The sequence below is a fragment of the Perissodus microlepis genome, chromosome 7 (assembly GCF_051167445.1).
Source record: "Perissodus microlepis isolate ML-2025 ecotype Zambia chromosome 7, ASM5116744v1, whole genome shotgun sequence".
Classification (NCBI taxonomy): domain Eukaryota; kingdom Metazoa; phylum Chordata; class Actinopteri; order Cichliformes; family Cichlidae; genus Perissodus; species Perissodus microlepis.
Window position 1 is genome coordinate 744,810 of NC_140467.1, and position 27,086 is coordinate 771,895.

The 27,086-nt window shown below is 43.0% G+C and overlaps 1 protein-coding gene across 8 annotated transcripts; it reads left to right on the plus strand.

The window, feature by feature from the left end:
* On the plus strand, positions 1–27,040 carry cnot1 (CCR4-NOT transcription complex, subunit 1). 8 transcript variants are annotated; one of them, XM_084932669.1, is made up of 49 exons: positions 1–128; positions 1,553–1,851; positions 2,337–2,444; positions 4,894–4,992; positions 6,160–6,228; positions 6,722–6,776; positions 8,811–9,014; positions 9,144–9,312; positions 9,645–9,771; positions 10,372–10,482; positions 10,628–10,798; positions 10,918–11,045; positions 11,317–11,557; positions 11,725–11,844; positions 12,161–12,283; positions 12,418–12,569; positions 13,120–13,270; positions 13,478–13,676; positions 13,758–13,886; positions 15,321–15,445; positions 15,551–15,837; positions 15,927–16,005; positions 16,166–16,405; positions 16,571–16,711; positions 16,803–16,982; positions 17,198–17,314; positions 17,404–17,514; positions 17,641–17,718; positions 18,062–18,239; positions 18,539–18,693; positions 18,916–19,212; positions 19,306–19,446; positions 21,293–21,397; positions 21,549–21,668; positions 21,930–22,124; positions 22,293–22,435; positions 22,558–22,666; positions 22,849–23,018; positions 23,359–23,590; positions 23,677–23,925; positions 24,020–24,183; positions 24,299–24,416; positions 24,512–24,613; positions 24,734–24,907; positions 25,006–25,155; positions 25,241–25,421; positions 25,634–25,766; positions 25,848–25,982; positions 26,077–27,040. In XM_084932669.1, exons 2-49 carry the CDS (start codon positions 1,750–1,752, stop codon positions 26,153–26,155), a joined length of 7,146 nt encoding a protein of 2,381 aa, XP_084788795.1. In that variant the 5' UTR covers positions 1–128; positions 1,553–1,749; the 3' UTR covers positions 26,156–27,040. The 8 variants fall into 8 exon arrangements, with proteins under 8 accessions (XP_084788795.1, XP_084788799.1, XP_084788793.1 ...); XM_084932673.1 differs by having other exon boundaries at positions 18,560–18,693; XM_084932667.1 differs by having other exon boundaries at positions 15,927–16,004; positions 16,156–16,405.
* The last annotated feature ends 46 nt before the right edge of the window (positions 27,041–27,086 follow it).

Below are 27,086 nucleotides of genomic sequence, written 5' to 3' on the forward strand. Positions count from 1 at the left end.
GCGGTGACAGTCGCCATTTTATTTTGAAAATCAAACTGAATTGAAGGCACGGCAACCCTTCCATTTCGTCAAGTTTGTTCCGAGAAACAAAAAGAGATGAGGATCTGAATTACTTTATTGAGAGCACGGTGAGGCTTGTGATGTATTTAACAAATGATCGTGGATTGCTTTAGGTTTAGAAATTGGCACAAAAGCAGCGATATTAATACGGAGAATAGCCGTTAGCTCCCGGAGCGGGGGAGGTCTACTTGCTGAGAAACAGCTGTCATATTGGTGAACGCAAAAAAGTACAAATTCCATAATTTAGCAAAGTTTTTCGTGTAGCGAAGGTACCGCTGTATACGTGTATTTGTTCAGGTAACACGTGAGATTTACGTTATGTCCGAAGATAGCAGTTTTAAGTAAAGTGTTAGCGATTCCATAAACTAGTCGGAGCCCGAAGAGAGAGCGAGGCTAACGTTAAAAAGGTTAGTGCTAACGTTAGCTGACATGATCGCGCAAAACCCGTCCGAGTATTGCGCTCGCGGCCTTCAGGCTTCCGGCCAAATGTGGCGTTCCAAACCTTAGTAGTTGCTTACATAAACAACTTGTATCTGAATGTGTAAAAGGAATGCCATTTTATTCGATTCTGCTGTATAACAATAACCAACATGAAACGGGACTCACGTTGCCGTTAGCTTCACATTGCTAATGAGATAGCATTAGCCTGTACTCTCGCACCCGGGGCTGGTAATGGGTTAAAGTTGGTATTTAACCAGCGACGAATGGTATCGATCCGATTTAAATTCCCGTTTAGACTTGGCTGAGTAAACAATAATACATCTTATGTTTTATGTTAATACGAAGCTAATATTCGGTGAACATAAGGGCTAACTGCTCCGTAGCAAGTGTTTATCAGCGTCATGGTGATAGTTAGCTCGAGTATTTGGCATGTTTCACTACTTGCTACATGAACCGAGTCCCTGACTCTTGACATTTTTTTTTTTTAAACGTTGTCTTTATTCGCATATTAAGACGTTTGGGTAAATTATGAATCTGTTAACGCTCATAAAAATGTCTCATGCTTGCGCACAGGTACTCTCCAAGATTTGGTAAGTTACGTTAGCCTGCTCTTTGTTTCAGTGTGTGATTTCCACACTTGTCCTTTTCTCATTGTAAACTCAGGGTTGGTTGCTCTTAACGCCACGTACTTTTTTGGGGGGCATTTCATTAAGTGACCAAACCGCAGTGACTCTGTTCCAAACATTACGGTGCTTTTTAGGCCTAGTGTAGTTTATGCAACCCTATACAATCATAGTGCATATGTTGTACCAAACTGTGTGGCAGTAACTTCTTTCACTGTTGTTTCTGAATTTATTAGCAGATAAGTAGCCTTGCAGCTATTCACTGCATTATTGGGTCTGTCATTCAAGTAGGCCTCATAGGCTGCCATAGTTTGTGTTGATAGTGGACATTAGTGGCACCTAGGCTGCACATAAAGTTTAGTGCAGCTCAAAAGTAAGTTTCTCTCTTATATTTCAAAGTGATTTTTGTGTTTGTTTTCTTATTTCAGATGCTGAACTTGATTTTAAACTGAAAGACTCTACCTACTTAGCACCGGGAGCCACCCATCCACCATTACCTTGGAAGTCAACATTATTCACACCTTTTGGGGGGGGGGAGCAGAAGTAACTTATCACTGAAGTGACTAAAGGGGAATAATGGTGATTTTGCGCCGTGCTCGGCCGCCTGCTTCCGCCCCAACCAGCAATGAATCTTGACTCGCTCTCGCTGGCTTTGTCTCAAATCAGCTATCTGGTGGACAATTTAACAAAGAAAAACTACCGAGCCAGCCAGCAGGAAATACAGCATGTGAGTGGTAGCGAAAAGTCTTTACAGTTATTTATTTAATTTTAAATTTGCAAACAGATATCTTGGAATACTTAAACATCACAAGATATTCTATTCACTTAAAGTTGTAGATGTTTAAAACCTTAATTAAACCAAAAATTGCGTTTTTCTTCTGTTTTAGAGAGCTTTTTGTGTGTGTGTGTGTGTGTGTGTGTGTGTGTTTGTAAATTTTATAATGCTAATACGCTAAGCCTGCCCAATGTTGATCAGGGTCTGTGTATCAGAGAAGTTTAAGTTGGCTCACTTTCAAGATACTATTGGATCAGCTGGGCAGTGCTCTTTTTCCCTCGGTGAAAGGAGGAGCAAAGAGGACACGGTCTTGCTGTTTTGATGTTTCACTTGTGGCCACATTGTTATGAAAACTTGAACTTTATATGGCTTAGTGTGTCTGTGGTGGTCTGTGTGACATGTTCTGACATTTTGGTGTGCTTCATGTGCTCTCCCAGATTGTAAATCGTCACGGTCCTGAGGCAGACAGGCATCTACTACGCTGTCTCTTCTCCCATGTGGATTTCAGTGGCGATGGTAAAAGCAGTGGCAAGGACTTTCACCAGGTAACTTTAAATTTGAGACGTTTGAATTCTGGATTTTCATATGTGCTGTTGTCATATAAGGCTGCAGCTAAATATTGCCAGGGGAGCAAAACAAAACTCTTGAGTGGGTTTTGACAGGTTTTCGTCTTACTAGAAGGGATGTGCGCAGAGCCATTAGGTGGAAAACACACTTAGCTTTAACATGGTGGCCCAGTGTGCGTGTTTGTTCTTCAGCTTGCTCAACCATTGCTTATCTCAACTTCTTCGTACTTGGAAAAGATTTTGATGGGGGATCTAAGGAGGTGCGGTGTGGCATTTTAATTAAATATTTTTAAATTTGTTTGTTGTTACCCTTTGATATGTTTTCACTGACATCATCCAAGGTGGCTGTTTGTTCACAGCATACACACACTTTGTTTAGGAAGAATACCTCAGTTTCTGTAAGGTTTTTTTTTTTTTTTTAAGGCCTGATCCTGAAAAATTGTTGGATCCATAAAGACTGGAGAGTGCCATGCACTCAGTCTACATGGAGCATGTAGATAAGAAATTGGCTGCCAAATGGCAGCATGGTGTTTTTAAAATTTAAATGTTTACACAGGATATGTTCATTGCTTTCTTTGAATTTGGCATTTTTCTTTGACATTTATTACCGCTAGAATGACAGAAACAAGGACCAATAACAAAGTAACAGCGCCTCTTTTCTTTTAAATTTCAGTGGGGATGTTGTTTCCAAGCAAAGTGTCCCATTCCTTTTATAGTATTTTGAGCATGACTCACTCAAGCACTACAGAAAAGCCATAACCACCCTGAACGCACACATGCACTGACAACACACTTCACCCCCCCAATCCAACGGCTGTAAACAGACTACCATCACTACTATGCGTTACTTTATTTACAGTGTGGCTTATTGCACGTAAATTTAGAACACTATTTATTTTATTGCAGATTTGTGTTTTTTTACTTTTTATATTTTTTTCTGACTACTGTTCATGTGTATATAGTGCTGCAGAACTGTGCACCTCACACCCCTTTTCCCACATGTTTGCATTGGGTAGGAGATGCTCTGTATCACATTGTACGTGAGAATCGTGACAGTAAAAGGCATTCTATTCTATACAGCTGTGAACACATGTGGCATCAGTGAACTCTGTGAGAGTTGAGAGATTAGACCTTAGGGATGGAGATGGGGCTGATACTAATTGTCTGTGCTTGCTCCTTAGACTGCCTTTGCAACATTGGGGGTCTTTTGTTTTTGCTGTAGTGATAATAACTGTAAATATACAACCGCTGGCTGCAATTTCTCCATTTTGAACACCAGTTAATGTAATGTATAAGGATATAGGCGTTTGATGTGTCAGAAATACAGTAGTTACAGACTCTGACCCTCGAACTGCCATCTACTTACTTGATGACTAACATCAAACAGACACGTAAGCTTTTAGCAGTGGTTGACCAGAAACTCTGTTCTCGCTCCAAACAACTTCAGAAAATAATCAGTCTTTTAAAGTTGCATGAAACTTTCCGTTAACTTATTATTGGTTGTGTTTACAGCAGTAATTTGGCAGAAATAAAGAAAAAAATGTCAAATTTATCCTGCTCGAATTTCAACTAGACTCTATTTGGAAAGAATAAAAATGGTGTAAACAAAACATTAGGGTTAGGGGGTTGCAATATGGAAACTAAAATGTAAAATGGTTTCACTTGGTAAGAACCGTTTTAACCTCTGGTTTAGTTTCACATCTCTTCTTGAGAGTCGGACTGCTGTTGCTTCTTGGAGCCCCAGTAATACGTAGAAGGCTGATGTAATCAATTCCTGTTTAGTATCATATTTATTTTTCTTCTTTTGTGAATTTAGCGTTTGTTATTAAATCTGTCATTTTCTGAAAGCTGTTGGCCATGAAAACATGAAAATACATCTTCCTTTGAAATTACCTTTAAACTGTTGGAGCAACTATTGTAATAAAATCAGCTTCCAGCAGCAAAGTGCGAGTCCACTGTGGGTGGCTGTCCAAGAGTACAAGTACCTTCTTTTCACTTTGACAGTAACTTATTAACTGAGCTCTGATGTTGTAAGCTGTAAGACACAAGGATCTGTCATCAACTCCTTCACACTTTATGTTTAATGACAATCTTAAGATGAATCCTTGCTTAGGACACTGCTATTATAATCAGAAAATTAGCTTAAACCCCTGAAATGCACGTTGTTTGTGTCTTTGACATTATTAAAAAACAGAATACACTTTCTCCGAGATGCAGTTTGGTGTGTTGACAGCTCACCGCGGTCTCTGTGCAGCTGTGTTTGTGCCCCTGTAAGTGGGGAAACCTATACTTCATAAGTCACTGGTGACTCTGTTAGGAAAGTTGCATTAATTAAAATGGCTTAGTCTGGTTATTGTTTTTATGAGTTTTCTGATTTTGTTCTTCACCCTATACTTTTTTTTTTTTTTTTTCCTCCAACCTGTCAAAGACACAGTTTCTGATCCAGGAGTGTGTGTCGCTGATATCAAAACCAAATTTTATCTCTACTCTGTGCTACGCCATCGACAATCCCCTGCACTACCAGAAGGTAAGGAAAGATGCTGAAATGTCAGCATATCAGTAAGATAAGCTCTTGATCTATTAAACCATTTTTTTACATGTTGGGCTTTAACCCTTTAAGACCGGTCGGAGCCGGCACGCTCCGTTTTGCGTAACTATTTTTAAATCCCGGTAGCTCTGCAACCGCGTAAGCTAGCGCAATAATTTTTTTTGCATATCAAACCGGAGGAGTTGTACTTACATCTTATGCCATCAGCTTGTCCTAGGTCAGTTTCCTTCCACATATAGCTTTGCAAAAATTGCGTGAAAAGCACTTGGAGCAACAAAAACATAATATTTCAGAAACACGCTTTGCCGATCCGATCAGCTGTTCAAAACACTTCCTACATTGGAATAGACGTCAGCGCGAACTATCACATGTCCGCCATTACCTGACCGAAGCCGGAAGTGACGTCATTTTTTGCGGAAAACAGTTTTTGTGTTTTGTTTTTTACCTTCAGGGCCTTATAAGCCTATACTGGTGTTTATTTTTAAAGTCCTGTTTGACTTTATGCTTTTCTGTATTGTTTCTTGGATGCTTGGAACTCAAATTGCACCGCTGGAAATAGTTTTTGATGCACATGCTGTTTTTGTTTGTTTGTTTTGTTTTTGGTTTTTTTTGGCAAATTTGCATTACAATATTTATTTTTGTTTTTCCTGCAGTCCATAAAAAAATGGTGCATCTCAAAAATAAAACTATGAAGACACTCAAAATAAATTTCCTCTGGAAACTATTTTGTGCAACTTTTTTGTATTTACAGTTTTGGGGGGATAAAGCTCTTAAATTTCTTTAACTAGAAATATATATGTTTAAAAAAAAAAAAAATCTTTTTTGTAGTTTATTGCACTTTTTTTGCAATTTATGTAGTTCCTATGGATTTAATGCAGACATATTATTAAAATTTGGGCTATAACGGTTGTATTGATGCATAGCAACTTGAAATGCTCCCAAAATTGGCAGTACAGCATGAAAAATATAAAGATAAGCTCTGGCGGACTTGGTTCTGGTCTTAAAGGGTTAAGTAGCCGAGACACCCATGTTTGTACCGACATGTTAAAGGTGTCTACGAATAATAACAATGAATTGTATTTCAACCTTCAGGTGGAACACGAGATAACAACCGGTTTTTCATTGTTGATTTAAATTGTCTTTCAGAGTTTGAAGCCATCTGCTCACTTATTCACTCAATTGAGCAAAGTTCTTAAGCTCAGCAAAGTCCAAGAGGTAAGTCCGCTCTATTAACTTCTTTCTTTATTTTAAACCATTGGCCCATCAGCGAGCCCATTTTACAAGCACTCTTTAAATGACTGTAACTCCATGACAATTTTTCCTTTAAACAAAATTCAAACTGTTTTGGAAAGAAGAGAAGACGAGCTTCAAAGCTTTCACATATGCTGATGTCTGAACAGACAGAAGTCAACTTTGCATTGATTTACTTTACTGTAGCTCCCACCATTCTGGGCTAAACAGAAAACTTAAGTAGTTCCTGAAAGATGAGAATTTATTTTGTAACTTTTCAGCGAAAAATGACAAATTAAGGGCAAGTGGCCTCTATGGCACTAGGTGGTAAAGGATCAAGTGGAAACAATGTAAATGCAATATAGTAGCTTTGGCACTTGTATGAACATAAAGTTAACTTTTGATCTAAAGATTCTCTGTATGAAATCAAGGAAACATTAGGCTCTCCTTTTAAGTGTTTTGTTTTTTTACCCCTCAGGTTATATTTGGCCTTGCTCTGCTCAACTCCAGCAACACAGACCTTCGTGGCTTTGGTAAGTTTTTCTAGCACACCTTCATTTATTTAAACCCAGTGAATAAACAATGTTTTTCTAGCAGTATTTGTCAGTAAAGTGAACAAACTGTTATATTTCCAACAAATCTTGTATTTCTAAAGATGAACTAATTCATCTCATGCTTGTTCTTCCTGAATTGTCTTAAAATCTTGGCTGAAATGAGCCTGGTAGTCTGCTGCTGGTATGCAGTTTGCATTCTTTATGCCAGCGACCGATACCGGTCTGTTAGTCGTTTGGTATCGGGCCGCGAGAGTTGAGCCTCAGGTGTGAAATACACTGTTTTCAGGGTTTTTATCATTAACTCAGTTTCCCTGGGTCATGGATATAACCTCGGCAGCAGGAATTGTCAGACTTGAGAAAACACTGATGTCACAATGTGTCAGAAGTAGTTTGTTTCAAATGCAGAGTGCAACACTGTAAAGTCAAACTACAAGCAAAGCTTGACTTTAAAATTCTGAACAGTTAAACTTAATGAAGTCTGTAATTAGTGATGATTTTTCTTGTGTTTAGTACAGAAAATATGTAGTTTCAGCTGTAAGCTAAGGCACTGTCCAATGCACAGCTGATAGTGCATTTCACTTGAAACTAAAGTAATTCTTGTCTTTAAAACTTTTGATACAGGTGATTTGTGCTCCCACTAGTCACAGTTGTTCTGGATTACATCCAAGCGCAGTGCTGTTTCTCCCCACTCCACTGCTGGCCTGTCACTAGGGCTGCCACAAACGATTATTTTGATAGTTGACTAGTCACCGATTATTTTTGCGATTAGTCGACTAATCAGATCATCATCCATCGGACGTAAAACGTACAGCTTATTGCACCAGCAGCATCTGCTCTTATATAACTATCATTAGCTTACAGCTTTAAGTGTTTAAGGTGCTAACTAAACATAAAGACAAGATGATAGTTTATTAAATTTTAATGAAATTTGCAGATTGTTTCGGTGAAGTTTAATAAACTCCTTGCTATCTAAAATATAACGGGACACCGGAGTAAATTCTCCAGCATCTCACACTTCTGATAATCAGCTGTCTGCTTGACGTTTATTCAGCTGTGTAAAAACTATAACTTTAATCTCAGCCAAACCGATTTACTCAGGAACAAATAAAATACTGAAAAAAGCCAAACAATAACATTTTTAAGTTATCTAAGTGACTCATATATCATGTTTAACCTGAGTAGCGAAAGACGGCGGTGGGTTTGAAAACGATCTGCCGGGAGTCCGGTGTTCTCACGGCTCTAGTGAGCCTTGCCCCCAGCTAGCTATCGAGCTAGTGGGTAACAGACGTCTCTGAAAACGTCGGAGCGCTTTTGAAAATATGTGGTGTCTTGATAAACTGAGCAGATATTTGAGGTTTACACAGCTACATTCTCGCCTGAAAATATGTTAAACGTTTATTTTGTGACCCAGAAAGAATAATAAGAGTAATATTAAAACTAACTAGCTGCCGCCATTGTTGTAAACTGAGCTGGGCTGCGCTATGAATTCTGGGACACAGCTTCTTCTTCTTCGGGGTTTAACGGCAGCTGGCATCCTTGTACATGCAGTGCTGCCATCTTCTGTTTCAGTCCGTTATTACACTCTTAAATCCTACTACTTATTCCTGCGTCTTTTGGGATCTTACAAAGCTTCAAACGAGGCGTCGACTATTAAATCAGTCGTCGACGATTTTGATAGTCGACGTAATCGTGACTAGTCGACTAATCGTGGCAGCCCTACCTGTCACACACACGCTTAGCAATGCAGAGAAATCCTGAAATCAATGCTTGACTTTGTTTCAAGATTTCAGTTCATCTCTCTTGCACACAAACACGCTTCTTGCAGAGATGCATTAAGGAGCATTGTGTGCTTTGATTGTAGTCATTTCTGGAAGGCATGGCGTACTGTCCCTATCATTCTTCTGAACATTTAATCACTTAAATGTTTCACATTAGCTGCACCTAATGTTTTTTTTTTTTTTTCAACATAGTACACAGGAAAGCACATGATAACAAACTGTTTTTGTCTCTCAGCTGCTCAGTTCATCAAGCAGAAACTTCCAGACCTCCTGCGGTCATACGTTGACGCAGATCTTGGAGGAAACCAAGAAGGTGGCTTCCAAGACATTGCCATAGAGGTGCTGCACCTACTGCTCTCCCATCTACTGTTTGGACAGAAGGGAGCCAGTGGGGTAGGGCAAGAGCAGATTGACGCCTTCCTCAAAACACTTTGCCGAGGTATGGAGGATCAGTTGGGGGGGCTGATTGTAAATCTTAAATATGCACGCAGACTGATTCGATATGGTGAAACGTCCAGTTTTGTTTTCCCAATCTGACTCTGCCACGCTTTCTGTGTGTTGTTGTCAGATTTCCCCCAGGAGCGCTGTCCTGTGGTGCTCGCACCACTGCTGTACCCTGAAAAACGGGACATTCTCATGGACAGGATCCTACCTGACTCGGGGGAGTTAGCGAAGACCAGGATGGAGAGTTCTCTTGCAGAATTCATTCAAGAAGTTGGCTATGGTTTCTGTGCTAGGTGAGTGTGGCTTGTTTGAAACAGTGTGAACAAAGTGATTTAAAAGAAATAAACCTGTGACTACAGTTATTTGTCTTGTATCTAAATTCTAAGTAATCATTTGAACGACCGTGTGTTGGCACCAAGAAGCTCTTGCTTGTTTGGTAAATTGTGTTAAATAAATATGAAAGAAAACTGGCAGTCTTTTTATTGTTTGAACACGCTTTATCACAAACCTCAAAGTGAGTTATTACTTACTCCTGTCCTAATATAAGTTCTGGTCTGAAATTACATGCGAGTGCTCAGTAATGACGGATTGTAGGCAACATTGACCTTTTCTTTCCTCTCTTCAGTCTGGACGAGTGCAGAAACATAATCGTCCAATATGGGGTGAGAGAGGTGACGGCCAGCCAGGTAGCCAGAGTCCTGGGCATGATGGCTCGTACCCACTCTGGTCTAACTGACGGCATCCCACTACAGGTGAGACACTTTATTTGACGGAGGGGACAGGAAAGTGTAAGAACGCTGTTTGGTTTGCTCCATAGTTAGTTTCTCTTCACACAGACTTGCCATGAACTACTGTAAGTGCAAACATGAAGATTCAAACTGCTGTTGTTTTTGCTGAGTGCAGGAGACAGTCTAGCAGTTCACACTGTTTTATTATCAACCAGTTAAAGATTTGGCTAGCACAGCTGTGGACTTCTCAATGTCAGGCAGCTTCTCCGTGTGCACGTGTTTTATTTTCATGCTGAAGTCGGCCTTAACTGACAGAATGAAGTCGAATAGAGTACCCTGTTATCATACAAGGCCGAGCAGCCCTTTAGTCTGATGCTGTGTTCTGTAAGCATGTAGCAGTTCACCTTCGACACTCGGCTCTTTCTGTCCCTCTTAGTTAAGCCTTCACACCGTGGGCTTAATGTTAAAAAGAAACATTATCAAAACCCAGGCGTACCTGCTTTGCTCTTTATTCTCTTGTTTTTAAATGTGAGTGCACTCTGTCCCATGGTACTGGACAAAGGTGGAGACGGTGGCTCAAACACAGATTTTGATGGATGATTGATGGCTTTCCTCTTTCTGCAGTCTATCTCAGCTCCAGGAAGCGGTATCTGGAGCGATGGGAAAGATAAGAACGATGGTTCGCAGACACATACGTGGAACGTTGAGGTCCTCATCGACATTGTCAAAGAAGTGGTAAGTGAACTGTCAGTTCATCTGAAAACCAGAAATTTTCCAGGAAACACTGAAATGGAAAACTTAACAAAAATAAAAAATCCTTTTTAATGACTGAATTTTCACTGCTTATTTTTATTTTTTATTTTTTTAACCTATACCCTAGAATCCCAATCTTAACTTCAAAGAGGTGACATATGAACTGGACCACCCGGGCTTTATAATCCGAGACAGCAAAGGCCTGCAGGTAGTGGTGTATGGGATCCAGAGAGGGCTGGGCATTGAAAGTTTTCCTGTGGATCTCATCTATCGGCCTTGGAAACATGCTGAGGGACAGGTAACTTATGTGCATCGAGAGGGTAAAAATTCAGTTGTTTGGGGAAAATTATGAGAGGAATCTTTGTCAAGTTGGAATAGATTTGTGTAGTTTAATGCATCTTTTCTGTATTTTTCCAGTTGTCATTCATTCAACACTCCCTGATGAACCCAGAAGTGTTTTGCTTTGCTGACTACCCTTGTCACACTGTGGCCATTGACATCCTCAAGGCCCCACCAGAGGATGACAATAGAGAGATTGCCACATGGTATGGAAATTGAATATCACCTTGCCTCTGCAGAACGGTGTGCCGTTGCGGATTTTTCTTACTGTGGCTTCAGATTTTGCTTTAAAGCAGTAAAAATGTAATTGAGGTGTCCTTGATGGTCTCTTAAACTGGAGGCAAAGTTGGACCTCTGTGTGCACTGAAGTGTTCACGTTAAAAATGAATAAATAAAAAAATCCATCACTTCAAATCAAGTTTACCACGACACTTTAAATCTCTGCCAAAGCGCTCATCTTTTTGTAATTCTTCACAGGAAAAGTCTGGATCTGGTGGAGAGTCTGCTTCGACTGTCTGAGGTGGGCCAGTATGAGCAGGTGAAGCAGCTGTTCAGCTTCCCGATCAAACACTGCCCCGACATGTTGGTGCTGGCGTTACTGCAGATTACCACCTCGTGGCACACACTGCGCCACGAGCTCATCTCCACCCTGATGCCCATCTTTTTGGGAAATCACCCCAACTCCGCCATTATCCTGCACTATGCCTGGCATGGACAGGTTGGTGTTTGTTATTAGATCTCAGTGTTGCTGGGTAACATGTTGTTTGGCAAGTCATGTCTTCAGTTAAGTGTTTCTCAAGTTTTCTACTAGTTTGGTGCGTCGTTCAAAAAAAAATACTAAAAAAATCCTGCTTGCATACAAAACTGTGTCTGTCTGTCTTGCAGGGACAGTCTCCTTCCATACGTCAGCTAATTATGCATTCGATGGCTGAATGGTACATGAGAGGGGAGCAGTATGACCAAGCAAAGTTATCTCGCATCCTGGATGTGGCCCAAGACTTAAAGGTGGGTTAGAATACTGCGTTCTCCTTGACCATTAAAGTTTTTGTACTCCTGTAACATTTTATCTGAATTTAAGGTAGAGGGTAAAGGTACACGCTGTATAGCATGTCAGTTCTCTCCTTAGAAACTTTTTTGATTTAATATTTAAAAACATTGTATTTGCTGCAATAACAGACCTCTGTATATAATCTGATTATTGGATTTAAAGAGTCCGTGTCTATAGTTGTAAAGGTGGATTGTTAAATGTTTCATGTAATAAATGGAGACAAATTATTAAGTGAACCCAATGTGAACATGAATGTGTTTTTCCTCTCTACAGTCTCTATCAATGCTGCTGAATGGTACTCCGTTTGCCTTTGTTATTGATCTCGCTGCACTCGCCTCGCGTCGTGAATACCTCAAACTCGATAAATGGCTTACTGACAAAATTAGAGAGCACGGGGTAGGTCTTTAAACTAATGATTGCTAATCGATATGTCTTTTTAGATGGGTTTCCTGTTTATGCTAGTGTAACATTAAACGTATTTCATGAAAAGTCTGGTTTTGTATTAATTATATTTCTTGTTCTTGTGACAGGAACCTTTCATCCAAGCTTGTGTGACGTTCTTGAAGAGACGCTGTCCATCCATTATGGGGGGTTTGGCTCCTGACAAGGACCAGCCCAAAAGTGCCCAGTTGCCTCCAGAGACTCTAGCCACCATGCTAGCCTGCTTGCAGTCATGTGCTGGGTGAGGAACTTTAAAGCCTGGTGTTTATCCCCTATTTGGATCGACTGCTTTTTCCATTGCAATTGAGCACCACCTTTTGTGCGTGGTCATCATCATAGCAACACGAGCGAGCGTCCTGTGATGTAATTGGTATGCGACACACACACACTACAACAAAGGTACAAGCAGAGGTGATCGTACTCGGGCCGCGGCTTTTTCTTCTTAGTTGTAGCCATTTCCCTCGATGCCAGGTTATGAAAATGGCGGTTGTGATTTTCGTGAACGTGCTGCTTTCACGACTCATGTCTCAATCAGTAGCATGCACTCTGGTGACATCACATTTCATACCTGCTCGGATCACTTGAACCTCGGCCGAGCGGGTACTATTTCAGTACCAGAGACTGTGACTTAGTGGAAAACTGTGGCGAGTTGATCTGAGTAGGTGCTAAAGGAAAAGGGGCTTTTGTTTGATGGCTCTTGGACTTTTGGAGCTTGGAGTGGAGCCCAACGTTGGTTCGATGCAGTGTAACATCTGTCTTACGTGTATGTTGTTTTTGTTTTAAATCCTTAGCAGTGTATCCCAGGAGTTGTCGGAGACTATCCTGACGATGGTGGCTAATTGCAGCAATGTAATGAATAAAGCCCGACAGCCACCACCAGGTGTAATGCCAAAGGGACGTGCCCCGAGCACCAGCACCCTAGATGCCATCTCACCTGTACAGGTATCTTGCATATCATGTCTTTTGAAATACATTTTCATGATTGGTTTTGTGGATGCTAATTTTGATATTAACACTTTTATAAAGTGTACAATAAATGTTTTGGGTTTCTGTAACAGTTCTGTCATGTTTTCTTTTACTGTAAAAAGCTGACGTTAGTAGCTCTGTTCCATTCCTGCCTGCTTAACTTTCTTATGTCCCTTTGTTTAGATGGACCCTCTGAGTGGCATTGGCGGTTTGAATTTGGGGCCCTCAGCTACTTCCCTCAATCCAAGCATAAGTTTCCCAACCCCAGTGAATACACCTTTCAATAATCCCCAGTCTCCAGCAAAAGCCTTTCCACCACTTCCCAATCCTAATCCCAGCACACCTTTTGGGAGCATTTCCGGCCTGCCCTCACAACTCCCTGGTATGACCTCAGGTTTTTGTTTTTCAATCCAAACATGCTAACAAGTGTGAAGCGGAAAAGTGACATTATTGTTACTTCCAGGTCCACTGGGCACGGGCATCGGTCCTGGTCTAGGGATGCCAGCAGGGAGCACTGATCCTTTTGGTCCCAGGAAGATGAGCACACCGGGCCTGAACCCACCAACCTTTCAGCAGAGTAAGATGAAGGCCTGTAAGTGGTGGTGGTAGTGGTGTGACTGAGAGCCCCGCCCCGCGCTGCTCAGCACTGTATTTCCTCTGCTTTTGACAATAATCACTTACTAAAGAAATTGGCTTTCAGGACACTTTGTCTGCCGCACCAAAACAGTTTCCTTAACGTGAGATTTTATTCCTGAAACAAGTTAATTGGTGATTTGTTTTACATAAAATGATTGTAGACTTCAGTGTGAGAGGAAATACAGCTCAGTCTTCCATTCCTTGTCTGCTTTTGCTGACAGCCCCACTTTAATATTTTTCAGCTTCTTCAACATGACGTAATTGTCTACAGTACTGAACTGTTAGAGGCCTCTAAGATGAAGAGACACTTGTTTTCGTTCACCCAGTCTATAAAGATGAACATGAATGATTGATGTTGGTAGGGCTGTTCGATATAACGATATATATCGGATGACGATATAAAAACGTCTATTGTTTCATTTTACGCTATCGTTTGTTTCGTGGTGTCGCAAAATAAACTGTTTACGGCAATATTTTTTTTCATGATGGTCACTGTAGCGGCTATATTAGTTTCTTAAAGTTCTCTCTTTCTCTTATATTTAATATAACCACACTACGGACGGACAAGCGCCTGTTTTTATGCGTTGTGGTTAGCAACAATGACGGTAAAACCATCGCGTGTCCGCTTGTTTATGTTCCACATAAACCTTTCACAATAAAGCTCAAGATCCTGTTGAGACTTTTCAAAATAAACTGAATCACATGAATGAGTATGCAGAGAGTTTATGGATGAGAAGCAAAAAAGAGCCGCCAGGTGCTAAAAAATAAACCTTAGACTCAAACGTTAGAACAGGCTTTTCCCCGCAGCACACCGTGTAATAAATACTCACAAAGAAAACGGCGGCCGTTACAACTTATGTCTAAAACTGTATCGTTTCATGCATCGGTTAAAACACTCGACTCCAGCTACACGACGCCCAGCTGGAAACACTTCACACAAGTCGAGCTGCCCGAGATTCACAGAATTTACAGAAAATGTTACATTTTTGTGATTTATATCGTTATCGGGACGATAGATGTCTTATATCGGGATATGAGTATTTGGTCATATCGCACAGCCCTAGATGTTGGTGTTTTAAGGTTAACGGTGAAAGAAGTTGTCTCAGCTGTTATTGACCTCCAGCTCTCGCGTGTACTTTGAGCTGAATCAGGTCATTCAGTTTCAGCTGTTGTTGTTGTGTTTGCTCGCCTCTGTAACATTTCCGAAAGGGCCCCTATGGGAATTTTTATTTTATTTTTCTTGTGTGTGAAGAAATTTTAAACAACACAAACAATGTGACTTGCGTGTTGTAGATAAACCAAGACACTTTTGTGTTTATTATAGTGAAAATGAGTGCATTCTTATTCATTGTTGGACTTAAAATGATCACTTATGGTTTTCTGTTCCCAGCCGACCTTTCTCAGGTGTGGCCCGAAGCAAACCAGCACTTTAGTAAGGAAATAGATGACGAAGCAAACAGTTACTTCCAGCGCATTTACAACCACCCACCTCACCCAACCATGTCTGTGGATGAAGTGAGTAGTTACATGACATTTTTCTGCGAACATCATTCCTCTTCAAATAGAATCCTTTCCACACTTGTCAAACAATTCGTATGTGATGTCATTGGACTCATGCAGGTCTTGGAAATGCTGCAAAGGTTTAAGGATTCTACCATCAAGCGGGAGCGAGAGGTGTTCAACTGCATGCTTCGAAACCTGTTTGAGGAATACAGATTCTTCCCCCAGTACCCAGACAAGGAGCTGCATATCACTGCCTGTCTTTTTGGTGGAATAATCGAGAAAGGTCTCGTCACTTACATGGCGCTGGGTTTGGCCCTCCGATATGTTCTTGAAGCCTTACGAAAACCGTACGGATCCAAAATGTATTACTTTGGAATTGCTGCCCTAGATCGGTTCAAAAACAGGTACTAGCTTTTTCTTTTGCAAAACAAGTGTAAGTATAAGGCGTTACGTTACAGCTGACATCTTTTTTTTTTTTTTTTTTCCCCCCTAGACTAAAGGACTACCCTCAGTACTGTCAGCACCTGGCTTCAATTGGTCACTTCTTGCAATTCCCCCACCATTTACAAGAGGTAATCAGGTTTCCTTAATTTATTTGTGGTCATCCTTTTTCTGTTATCAGCATTCATTACGTTTTACTTAGTCCTCTCTCTGGCTGGAGAGAGAAGCGCGCCTTTGATTCAGCTAAATTAAATCTGTCGCTCTGCATCTTCAAATATCCTGTGTGTGCAGTATATTGAGTATGGACAACAGTCACGGGACCCTCCAGTGAAGATGCAGGGGTCCATCACCACACCTGGGAGCCTGGCTCTAGTACAAGCCCAGGCACAGTCGCAGCAACCTGCCGGCCTTAAAGCCCCACAGCCAGGCCAGCCCAGCACCCTCGTCACAACCACCACGACTACAACCACAGCCTCTAAGACGTCCACGATCGCAAGGCCGACAGCCACTAACTTCAAGAAGGATGTGCCTGTGAGTTCAGTTTTGACCGGACACCATGCAGCAGCATAGAGAGAGCGATACAGAGATATATCTAGACACACACACACACACACACACACACACACACACACACACACACACACACACACACACACACACACAATAATAATAAATAGTCTCCGTTCCTACCTACAGCCCTCCATAAACACGACCAACATTGACACCCTGCTGGTGGCTACTGACCAAACGGAAAGGATCGTAGAACCTCCGGAGAATGTCCAGGAGAAGATTGCTTTTATTTTCAACAACCTTTCTCAATCCAACATGACTCAGAAGGTAAAGACAAAGAAACAAAATATTACTGCATTAGAACAACCTTAATAATCAAAGATGCTGTTTTTTGAAAGCAGAACATTTCTTTTGTCAGGTCGAGGAGTTGAAAGAGACGGTGAAAGAGGAGTTTATGCCCTGGGTGTCTCAGTACCTGGTGATGAAGCGAGTCAGCATCGAGCCCAACTTTCACAGCCTCTACTCGAACTTTTTGGACACACTGAAAAACCCCGAGTTTGTGAAGATGGTTCTTAATGAAACCTACAGGAACATCAAGGTAGACTTAAAGGCTGAATATTTAGTTCAGTGCAATGTTTGACACCTCTACCAAAAGTTGGATTGAGCTCTGGTGTCTTATTGCCAAAAACTTGCCTAGTGTGATGCGCTTGTAGTTACGTTTCTCACACGTCACATTATTATGTTGGGTAAACTGGTTTTGCTCTGGCTAAACTGTCATCCTTTGTAAAATACTTTTTCCCCTGCGTCTTTCAGGTGCTTCTGACCTCAGACAAGGCAGCTGCCAACTTCTCTGATCGCTCCCTGCTGAAGAACCTTGGCCACTGGTTAGGCATGATTACACTGGCCAAAAACAAGCCTATCCTTTATACAGTAAGCGCATTTTATTACTTGCTCCGTAAAATTATCTGCTGGTTTTTGTGCTTCAGAGTGGCCTAATTTTTATTTTTCCCCTCTCCTAGGATCTAGAAGTAAAGTCTTTGCTACTGGAAGCTTATGTGAAAGGCCAGCAGGAGCTGCTCTATGTGGTTCCCTTTGTGGCCAAAGTTTTGGAATCCAGCGTGCGAAGCATGGTGAGAAATATAGGTGTACTTCTCAGTAGACCCTAAGCAGTATGGCCCATATACCAACTTTTCTATATATACAGTGGGGGGAAAATGTCCAAACCACTCAGCGTGATTATATTTTTGAGTCCACAGGTTTTCAGACCCCAGAATCCTTGGACTATGGCCATCATGAATGTTCTCGCTGAGCTGCATCAGGAACATGACCTCAAGGTAATAAGTTAGCCTTGTGTGTTGCTATTTAGAAAACACATCTGGATTTGTACCGTAGTGTTAAACTCCAGTCAGGTTGTTTACATTTACAGTAACAACAGTGGAGCTGCCTCCCATAATTCCTGTTTTTGATTGGACGCACTGAGCTGAGTGATATTTAACAATTAAGATTAAATGCACAATGCTGCATAGCAGGATGTCTTATCACTGAAAACTGCACTTGTCTAAACCGTCATTATCACTTAACGTCATGAATAAAATTACAGTTCAAGTGAATGACGTTTCCTTAGGTAAATAAAAAGGTATCAGAAGTTCATTGCTTCCATGCTTTTGTTTACTACAGTTGAATTTGAAGTTTGAGATTGAAGTTCTGTGTAAGAACTTATCTTTGGACATCAACGAGCTGAAGCCAGGAAACCTGCTGAAGGACAAGGAGAAGCTAAAGAACCTCGAGGAGCAGCTATCGGCACCAAAGAAGGAGACAAAACCTCCAGAGGAGATGCTGCCAGTCTCTACTGCAGGTGATCATGTTATTCCTCTTTAAATTGTCTTTGTAGTTTAAACATCTCAAATGTTTGTCTTTGTCATGTAGAAACAAAATGCATTACTTCTGTTACGTCTAAAACTTGAATAGTCTTGTTTTGTTTTTTTGAATAATTGAACATGTCAGAATCTTATTATTACTTGTAATCTTGTCATGTTGGGGCCATCACTTGTCCTTTGAGAACACTTTAAGAAGCTCGTTGGTTTTTGTGTGCTTGCTGTTTGTTTTGCCTTTTCTTGTGAGTTTTTTAATCAAATTAGCATTTTCAACCAACAGGAGACTTTGTTCCATTTGCAGCTCCTCCCTCCACCCCAGCTGCAACCACCACCGCTTGTACAACGACCGGGCCGCCCACCCCGCAGTTTAGTTACCATGACATCAATGTGTATGCGTTGGCAGGCCTGGCTCCCCACATCAATATAAATGTCAACGTAAGTATAAAGACTGCGTCATGATTTTCGCGTCTGAGCAGAGTTGTAGACTGTCACAGGATTCTATACACTTCAGCTATGCACACATGAAGCTACGCACACTAGATGCCCTCAGGGACCTGATGACACCGAGAGTAACTAATTAATGAGTAATCATTTCATGTGTTTGGATCTCTTCTTAGTTGCTTCTCTCATTCTTGGGCTGCTCTTTTGTTGTCTTAGATCCCTCTGCTGCAGGCTCATCCTCAGCTAAAGCAATGTGTGCGTCAGTCAGTGGAGCGTGCCGTCCAGGAGCTGGTGCACCCTGTGGTCGATCGCTCTATCAAAATCGCAATGACGACCTGTGAGCAGATCATCAGGAAGGACTTCGCTCTGGATTCTGAAGAGTCCCGCATGCGTGTGGCTGCGCACCATATGATGAGAAACCTGACTGCTGGCATGGCCATGATCACCTGCCGTGAGCCTCTGCTCATGAGCATTGCCACCAACCTTAAGAATAGCTTTGCTGCAGCTCTGAGGGTAAGGCCTCCACGAGGGTGTGTATTTAAATTGCTAGTTTACAGAAGAAAGAGGAAAAGCACGCATCAAATAACAAACTTGTTTTCCTTTTAGGCACCAACACCCCAACAGAGGGACATGATGGAAGAGGCTGCAGCCAGAATTGCTCAAGACAACTGTGAACTTGCTTGCTGTTTCATTCAGAAAACAGCAGTGGAGAAGGCTGGCCCTGAAATGGACAAGAGACTAGCCACGGTAAGACTTTAAAGGGGATTAGCCCAAAAGGCACAAATACAAATCTACTTGGATTTTCATGGAACTGATCATTGGCCTATGGCCCAAGTTGGAGTGGTGAATACATGTACCGTATTTTCACGACCATAAGACGCACCGTACTAAAAGGCGCAGTCTCAGTTATGTGTGCCATTACTGTATTTAACACACACATAAGGCGCACCTGATTATAGGGCGCATACAAGTGTGCGTATTTAAAAATAAAGCGGGAGCAAAACTGAGTTTGGTACTCACATTTTTATTACCGGTAATCGTCATCAATCAAACCCATCGAAGTCCTCATCCTCTGTGTCTGAACAGCTGCGCTAAATCTCCAAACATGCCAGGTTCACTTTCTTCACCGTCAGAGTCACTTTCCGTGCCGTGCGGCTCCTCGGAAATATGCCGGCTTTTGCGAAAGCTCGAACAACAGTGCCAGCAGACATGTTAGCCCAAGCATCTACAATCCATTCGCAAATTGTGGCGTAACTCGCCCGGCGCTGCCTTCCACTCGTAGTGAAACTGGTCTCCATCGGTCATCCATCGCTCCCACGCCGCTCGCAGCCTTACTTTGAACGGCCGGTTCACACCGATGTCCAGCGGTTGGAGTTCCTTTGTCAGGCCTCCTGAATGACAGCAAGCTCACAGTTCATTTGCTTCACTTGTTTTTTCACATCGGCTGTGAGACGCAGAGTCACAGATCAACAGCGATGGTGATGCGTGGAAAAAACCACCTGGTCTCCTTACACACACCTCCCTCAGCCACTCTTTCATCATTTCCTCATCCATCCAGCCCTTTTCATTTGCCTTAATGATGATTCCTGCTGGAAACTTCTCTTTAGGCAAAGTCTTTCTCTTAAAAATCACCGTAGGCGGCAGTTTCTGTCCATTAGCATGGCAGCCAAGCACAACAGTAAAAGAAGACTTTTCGTGCCCCGTGTGCGTATCGCTACCGTGCTGGTCCCTTCTTCTCCACAGTGTGACTGACCGGGATGTCGAAAGTGAGCGGCACCTCGTCCATGTCAGTGATGTGGCTGGGCTGGATGTGTTTGTCGGCGATGTGTTTGCTGCAGTAGGAGCGGAAGATGGCCAGCTTTTCATTATAATCCGCTGGAAGTTGCTGCGCTACCGTAGTCCTGGTCCGGATGGAAAAATGGCACCGTTTCATGAAACCAAAGCACCAAGACGGACCTCCTCGGAAATGTTCAATTTTTTATTTCTTCTGCTAGCGAAACTGCTTTTAGTCGAATGGTGACCGTCGAAACGCTTCTCCCACTCGTTCTTTGCTCGATGATCCACTGCTCGAGTCTTTCCTCCAACTCGGGCCACCTCGCCTTATGTCCGCGGAAACTCAGCTGCGTCTTCTTGACCTGTCGGAGCTCGTTTTCCAGCTTCCTCCACTTGCGAACCATCGATTCATTAATCTTAAATTCTCTCGCGGCTGCTCGATTTCCATGTTCCTCCGCGTAGCTGATGGCCTTCAGTTTAAACTGTGCTTCATAAGCGTGTCTCTTTGCCATTTTCAGGGTTGTTAAAACAACGATGTTCCGCATAACGCACATACCTGTTCTTTTATACAGGTATGTGCGATTGTCCCGGTATATACAATCAACGCCCACACTTCACCCTTTAGCGCTCTCATGGTGTTCTCTACTACGTCCTCCTTACAACACACAGGGCGCACTGCACTATAGGGCGCGCCGCACTTTTTGAAGAAAATCTAAGACTTGTATGTGCGCCTTATAGTCGCGAAAATACGGTGGCTTTGTAACTGTGTAGAAATGTTTAAGTCAAATTTCTTGACATTGTTTCCTTTTTACTCTTCCAGGAGTTTGAGCTGAGGAAGCATGCACGCCAAGAGGGACGTCGCTATTGTGATCCCGTTGTTCTGACTTACCAGGCTGAACGTATGCCAGAGCAGATCAGGCTAAAGGTGAGGTCACTGTAACATGCTAGTTTTATCTTAAAACGCACGATTAACAATGGAAACCTGCCCTGAATTTGTATTAATTTGAAGAGATGCAACAAGAAGAACTCTTAATCTGTGGATACAGTCTCTGAGTAACAGTGTGCCTGTGCTGCAGGTGGGAGGAGTGGACCCTAAGCAGCTGGCTGTGTATGAGGAGTTTGCTAGAAACGTTCCAGGTTTCTTGCCAAGTAATGACCTTTCCCAACCAACTGGCTTCTTGGCTCAGCCCATGAAGGTACGTTTATTTTCAGGGACCCACGCACTCATCCCAAACACAAGCGCTGAATGCTGAAAAGTACCACAGTGTTACAGAACTGATAACATGTTTAGAAGTTTGTCCTGCAGGTTAGAGTAGCATGGAGAGATTATCATTTATTATTCTGTCATCATTTATGAATATTCAGTGGATGAGTTGCTCAGAAAGCAACATTTAACTAAATACTTCTTGTGTTGCCGTATTTAACGCAAACTTTTTTTTCCCATGTTGATATCTCAGCAACAGGCATGGGCGACGGATGATGTTGCTCAGATCTATGATAAGTGCATAGCAGACCTGGAGCAGCATCTTCATGCCATCCCTCCAGCGCTTGCCATGAACCCTCTTACCCAGGCCCTGCGGAGCTTGCTGGAAGCTGTGGCTCTGGCTAGAAACTCCAGGGATGGCATTGCAGCGCTTGGCTTGCTGCAGAAGGTAGGATAACTAAATGTTGCTGGTTTAGTTTTGGCTCGTAGACGTCTTCTCCACACAGTAGCTTCTCCTTTTGTGCATACTTAGAACCAGTTTATAGAACTGATGTCGTTTTGTCTTCAGCAATCGCTGTTAGACAGGTCAGGTCTTAATGCTCATTCCATCCTCCAGGCTGTTGAAGGTCTTCTGGATGCTACGAGTGGCGCCGATGCCGACTTGCTGCTTCGCTACAGGGAGTGCCACCTGTTGGTGCTTAAAGCCCTGCAGGATGGACGTGCCTATGGCCCACAGTGGTGCAATAAGCAGATCACCAGGTGCGTCTATGTTGGAACGGTTTTTGTACAGAATGGGATATCCTGCACCATCCTAAAAGCTATTGGAACATTTTCCATGAATCTGTTAAATTTAGTGTCTCTGACTTGCTTCCTGTTCGCAGGTGTCTGATTGAATGCCGTGACGAATACAAGTACAACGTCGAGGCGGTGGAGCTTTTGATCAGGAACCATCTTGTAAATATGCAGCAGTATGACCTGCACCTAGCACAGGTACACACGCATTTCTACTTCTGTGGGTAGCCGTCTTTGTCTGCTCACTGCCATTGGTGAAATAAAAATTCTGGAGGCATAAAGATGCTTTTTCTGATTGAATCAGTTTCCTTTGCTGTTGGTTGCTCTGTGAATGTGTTTTTAAATGAACAAAATGTGTTCCCCACCCCTCCTCCCTCCAGTCAATGGAAAATGGACTGCACTACATGGCGGTTGCATTTGCCATGCAGTTGGTGAAGCTGCTGCTGGTGGATGAACGCAGTGTGAGCCACGTCACAGAAGCTGACCTCTTCCACACAATTGAGACTTTGATGAGGACCTGTGCGCACTCCAGAGCTAATGCACCTGAGGGGTAATGAACCACAGCAGTTTTAATTCATTAGAAGTGGAATGATTACAGCTACAATCTGAGGCTGGAGATTAACCTTCAGGGCTGCTTTACAGGTCCATTGGCCAGTTTTATGACGCTAGTGCAAAATCTTGGTAGACGGTAATGTTTCCCTTTGCTCTGTGATGGCATTTGTTCACTGCGCTTACATGTGTTTGCTGTTCAGTGATCTGAACATGTGTTTGTGGTCTGCTCGTCTGAGGTGGCAGACCCTAGCTTGACCTTTGCTCTGATGGCATGAATAGTTCTGGAGGTGTAGTGTGCTGAGACCTGATTCCTACGCCCTCTACCACCTCGTTTCCAGGCTTCCCCAGTTGATGGATGTGGTTCGCTCCAACTATGAAGCCATGATTGACCGGGCCCACGGTGGACCCAACTTCATGATGCACTCTGGGATTTCACAGGCGTCAGAATATGATGATCCTCCAGGCTTGAGGGAGAAAGCGGAGTACCTCCTGAGGGAATGGGTCAACCTGTATCACTCCGCTGCTGCTGGCAGGGATAGCACCAAAGCTTTCTCTGCCTTTGTTGGCCAGGTTTTTATCAGCATTTATTAGTTAATGGGAATGATTAAAAAGTAGTACTGTTACTCATGTTTGCATCCCTGTTTTCTTTTTCCTAGATGCACCAGCAGGGAATTCTGAAGACGGATGACCTGATCACTCGCTTCTTCCGGCTGTGCACAGAAATGTGTGTGGAGATTAGCTATCGGGCACAAGCTGAACAACAGCACAACCCAGCAGCCAGTGCAGCCATCATCAGAGCCAAATGTTACCACAACCTGGATGCCTTTGTGAGGCTCATAGCCCTGCTGGTGAAACACTCTGGAGAGGCCACCAACACAGTGACAAAAATCAACCTCCTCAACAAGGTGCACCCACGTAACACTGAATATTATTCTGATATATCATTTATAGCCCAGTTTCACTCATTTTCATTATGGTGTAACCTTAATATCTCCACAGGTGCTCGGTATTGTAGTTGGCGTGTTGATCCAGGACCACGATGTTCGTCAGACTGAATTCCAGCAGCTGCCGTATCACCGCATTTTCATCATGCTGCTGCTGGAGCTCAACGCCCCTGAACATGTCCTGGAAACCATCAACTTCCAGACACTCACTGCCTTCTGGTAAGTAGTCGCTTTTTCTGAAGGGTCTCGTCCTGCTGAGAAACTGTAGTTCGGCGAGTTCTTGTGATGTTTTCTTCGGTCCATGTGGTCGTCCAACGTTTGCCTTTATCTGCAGCAATACCTTCCACATCCTGAGACCCACCAAAGCACCTGGTTTTGTGTACGCCTGGCTGGAACTGATTTCTCATCGCATCTTCATTGCCAGGATGCTTGCACACACCCCACAGCAGAAGGTCTTTAAGGAGAAATCTTACATAAATAACATCACATGGCTGTTTTTGTTTGAATAGTTTTTGAGTATTTGTTCTAAACCGATGCTGTCCTCTAGGGTTGGCCCATGTACGCACAACTGTTGATTGATCTTTTCAAGTACCTGGCCCCTTTTCTGAGGAACGTAGAGCTCAACAAACCTATGCAAATCCTCTACAAGGTGATCTTTCAGGGTCATTTTAATCAATATCCTGGTTTTTAAGTGTTAATGTTGCTCTTGAAGCAAGGAGTATTTTGAGTGATGTGTAGAAAACGTCTGCTGTTCTGATGATCCATTCAGGGCACGCTGCGAGTGCTCCTGGTTCTGCTTCACGACTTCCCAGAGTTTCTGTGCGATTACCATTATGGCTTCTGTGACGTCATCCCACCCAACTGCATCCAGCTCCGCAACCTCATCCTCAGTGCCTTTCCACGCAATATGAGGCTTCCTGACCCTTTCACACCCAACCTGAAGGTTCGATTAGCGCTTTGGTGTGAATCGTGGATATGAGCCAAGTTGGTTTCGAGACCGAAAGATGTAATAGGCCTGTCCTTTATCGATTCCTGCCGCAGGTGGACATGCTGAGCGAGATCAACATCGCTCCACGGATTCTCACAAACTTCACAGGCGTGATGCCGTCACAGTTCAAAAAGGATCTGGACTCGTATCTGAAGACGCGCTCACCTGTGACGTTCCTGTCGGAGCTCCGTAGTAACCTGCAGGTAGGCTTGGTGTCCGTTTACTTTAAATCAGGAGTAAGAGAAGCACAAAGGTGTGACGAGCTTGTGGCGGTCTTTTGTCTCCCAGGTGTCTAATGAACCAGGAAACCGCTACAACATCCAGCTGATCAATGCTCTAGTGTTGTATGTGGGGACACAGGCAATCGCTCACATCCACAATAAGGGCAGCACCCCCTCCATGAGCACCATCACCCACTCTGCTCACATGGACATCTTCCAGAATCTGGCTGTGGACCTGGACACTGAGGGTAGGCTAGCAGCATTAAATTAAGGTCTTTTCATAGATATTTAGACACTACTCCTTAGAAACCAGCTGTGTTTAAAGCTCTTTTCACCCAAATAACGAACGTCTTTGTTGGATCTTGGTGTAGTGCAGACGGAGCTGGATTTTTAGGTGCTGAGCATCTGACCTTAAGCAAATGAAAGCTCTCATCAGGCTTCTGATTTTGTCTTTTTCCAGGGCGTTACCTGTTCTTGAATGCGATCGCCAATCAGCTGCGTTACCCCAACAGTCACACTCACTACTTCAGCTGCACGATGCTCTATCTGTTTGCCGAGGCCAACACTGAGGCCATCCAGGAGCAGATCACCAGGTGAGACCGATCCGAGGTCCAGACGATGTCGTTGAGCGTCGTCTACGAATACTTGGTTAACGTTTCCTCCTTGTTCGTTAGGGTTCTGTTGGAGAGGCTGATAGTGAACAGGCCTCACCCGTGGGGTCTCCTCATCACCTTCATCGAGCTGATCAAGAATCCTGCCTTCAAGTTCTGGAGCCACGACTTTGTGCACTGTGCCCCCGAGATTGAAAAGTATGTTTCCTGTTTGATATGCGATGTCTGGGAGCAGCTGTTGTTGCGGCGCCTTAAACCGACGCTGATGTCTTTTCCTCCCGTCTCTCCTCAGGCTGTTTCAGTCTGTCGCCCAGTGCTGCATGGGACAGAAGCAGGCCCAGCAGGTGATGGAGGGCACCGGTGCCAGCTAGCCTGTGTACCAGCCAGCTCGTAGCCCCCCGGAGAGATGCTGTGGCCTTGATCCACCCCCCCTCACCACCCCACACATACACACCTCCCTCTTTACTGTTGGCACTGGATAAACTGGCAACCACAGTCATTTGGACTGTGGATGAAAGGACTACTGCTCATGGATCTAGTTAGGTTTTTTTTTTCCCTCCCCCTTTTTTGTCATATCCCTTTGGAGCTGAGATGAGATGGATCGGGACATGCTGTTTAATATACTTTTTTTGATGCTTTGATGTAAATATTGGAAAAAAAAAAAGGGGGAGAATAGGGGAGTAGACAAGTGGAAAGCAATGCACATGTCAAATAAAATGTACCTTGACATGTAAAGACATGTAAACATATTTTCACTCACTACCAAAGTCCTCGGTTTGCTTCCCTCCCACACATCCTTTTTTTCCTGGCTTTTTTGTTGTTGTTTTTCTTCAGCGGCTGAACGGTAGAGTGACGAGAAAAGCTGCCTACTTTCATTTGATTCCTTTTATCTCCAAGTGGGACAGAAAGATGTAGTTCTCCCATGTGGGGTGGGGGTCTACTCCTGGTGTGTTGGTGTGTTGGTGGAGAACGTTTGCTGATGGTTTGTCCATTTGAAACTGGCTCTGGAAGTCTCTCCCTGGCACGTGTAAAATTATGCAGTGATGGAAACCTTGTATCTTGACAAATTTGTATAAAGATCCAAATTGAAGAACAACAATAGAAGGACCAATACAGCCCATTTTGTAACATTTTGAATGTTTTGTAAATGTATTGGTCCATGTGTTGTATTTTGTAGTCCTTTCTAGTTTGCCTTTAGTTCTTGCTACTTAACTGCAGTATGCATACATACAGTAAATAAAGCATTCAAACTGCTATTTCATCTGTCTTCTTTCAGGACTGCATGACTAAGATTAACAAAGT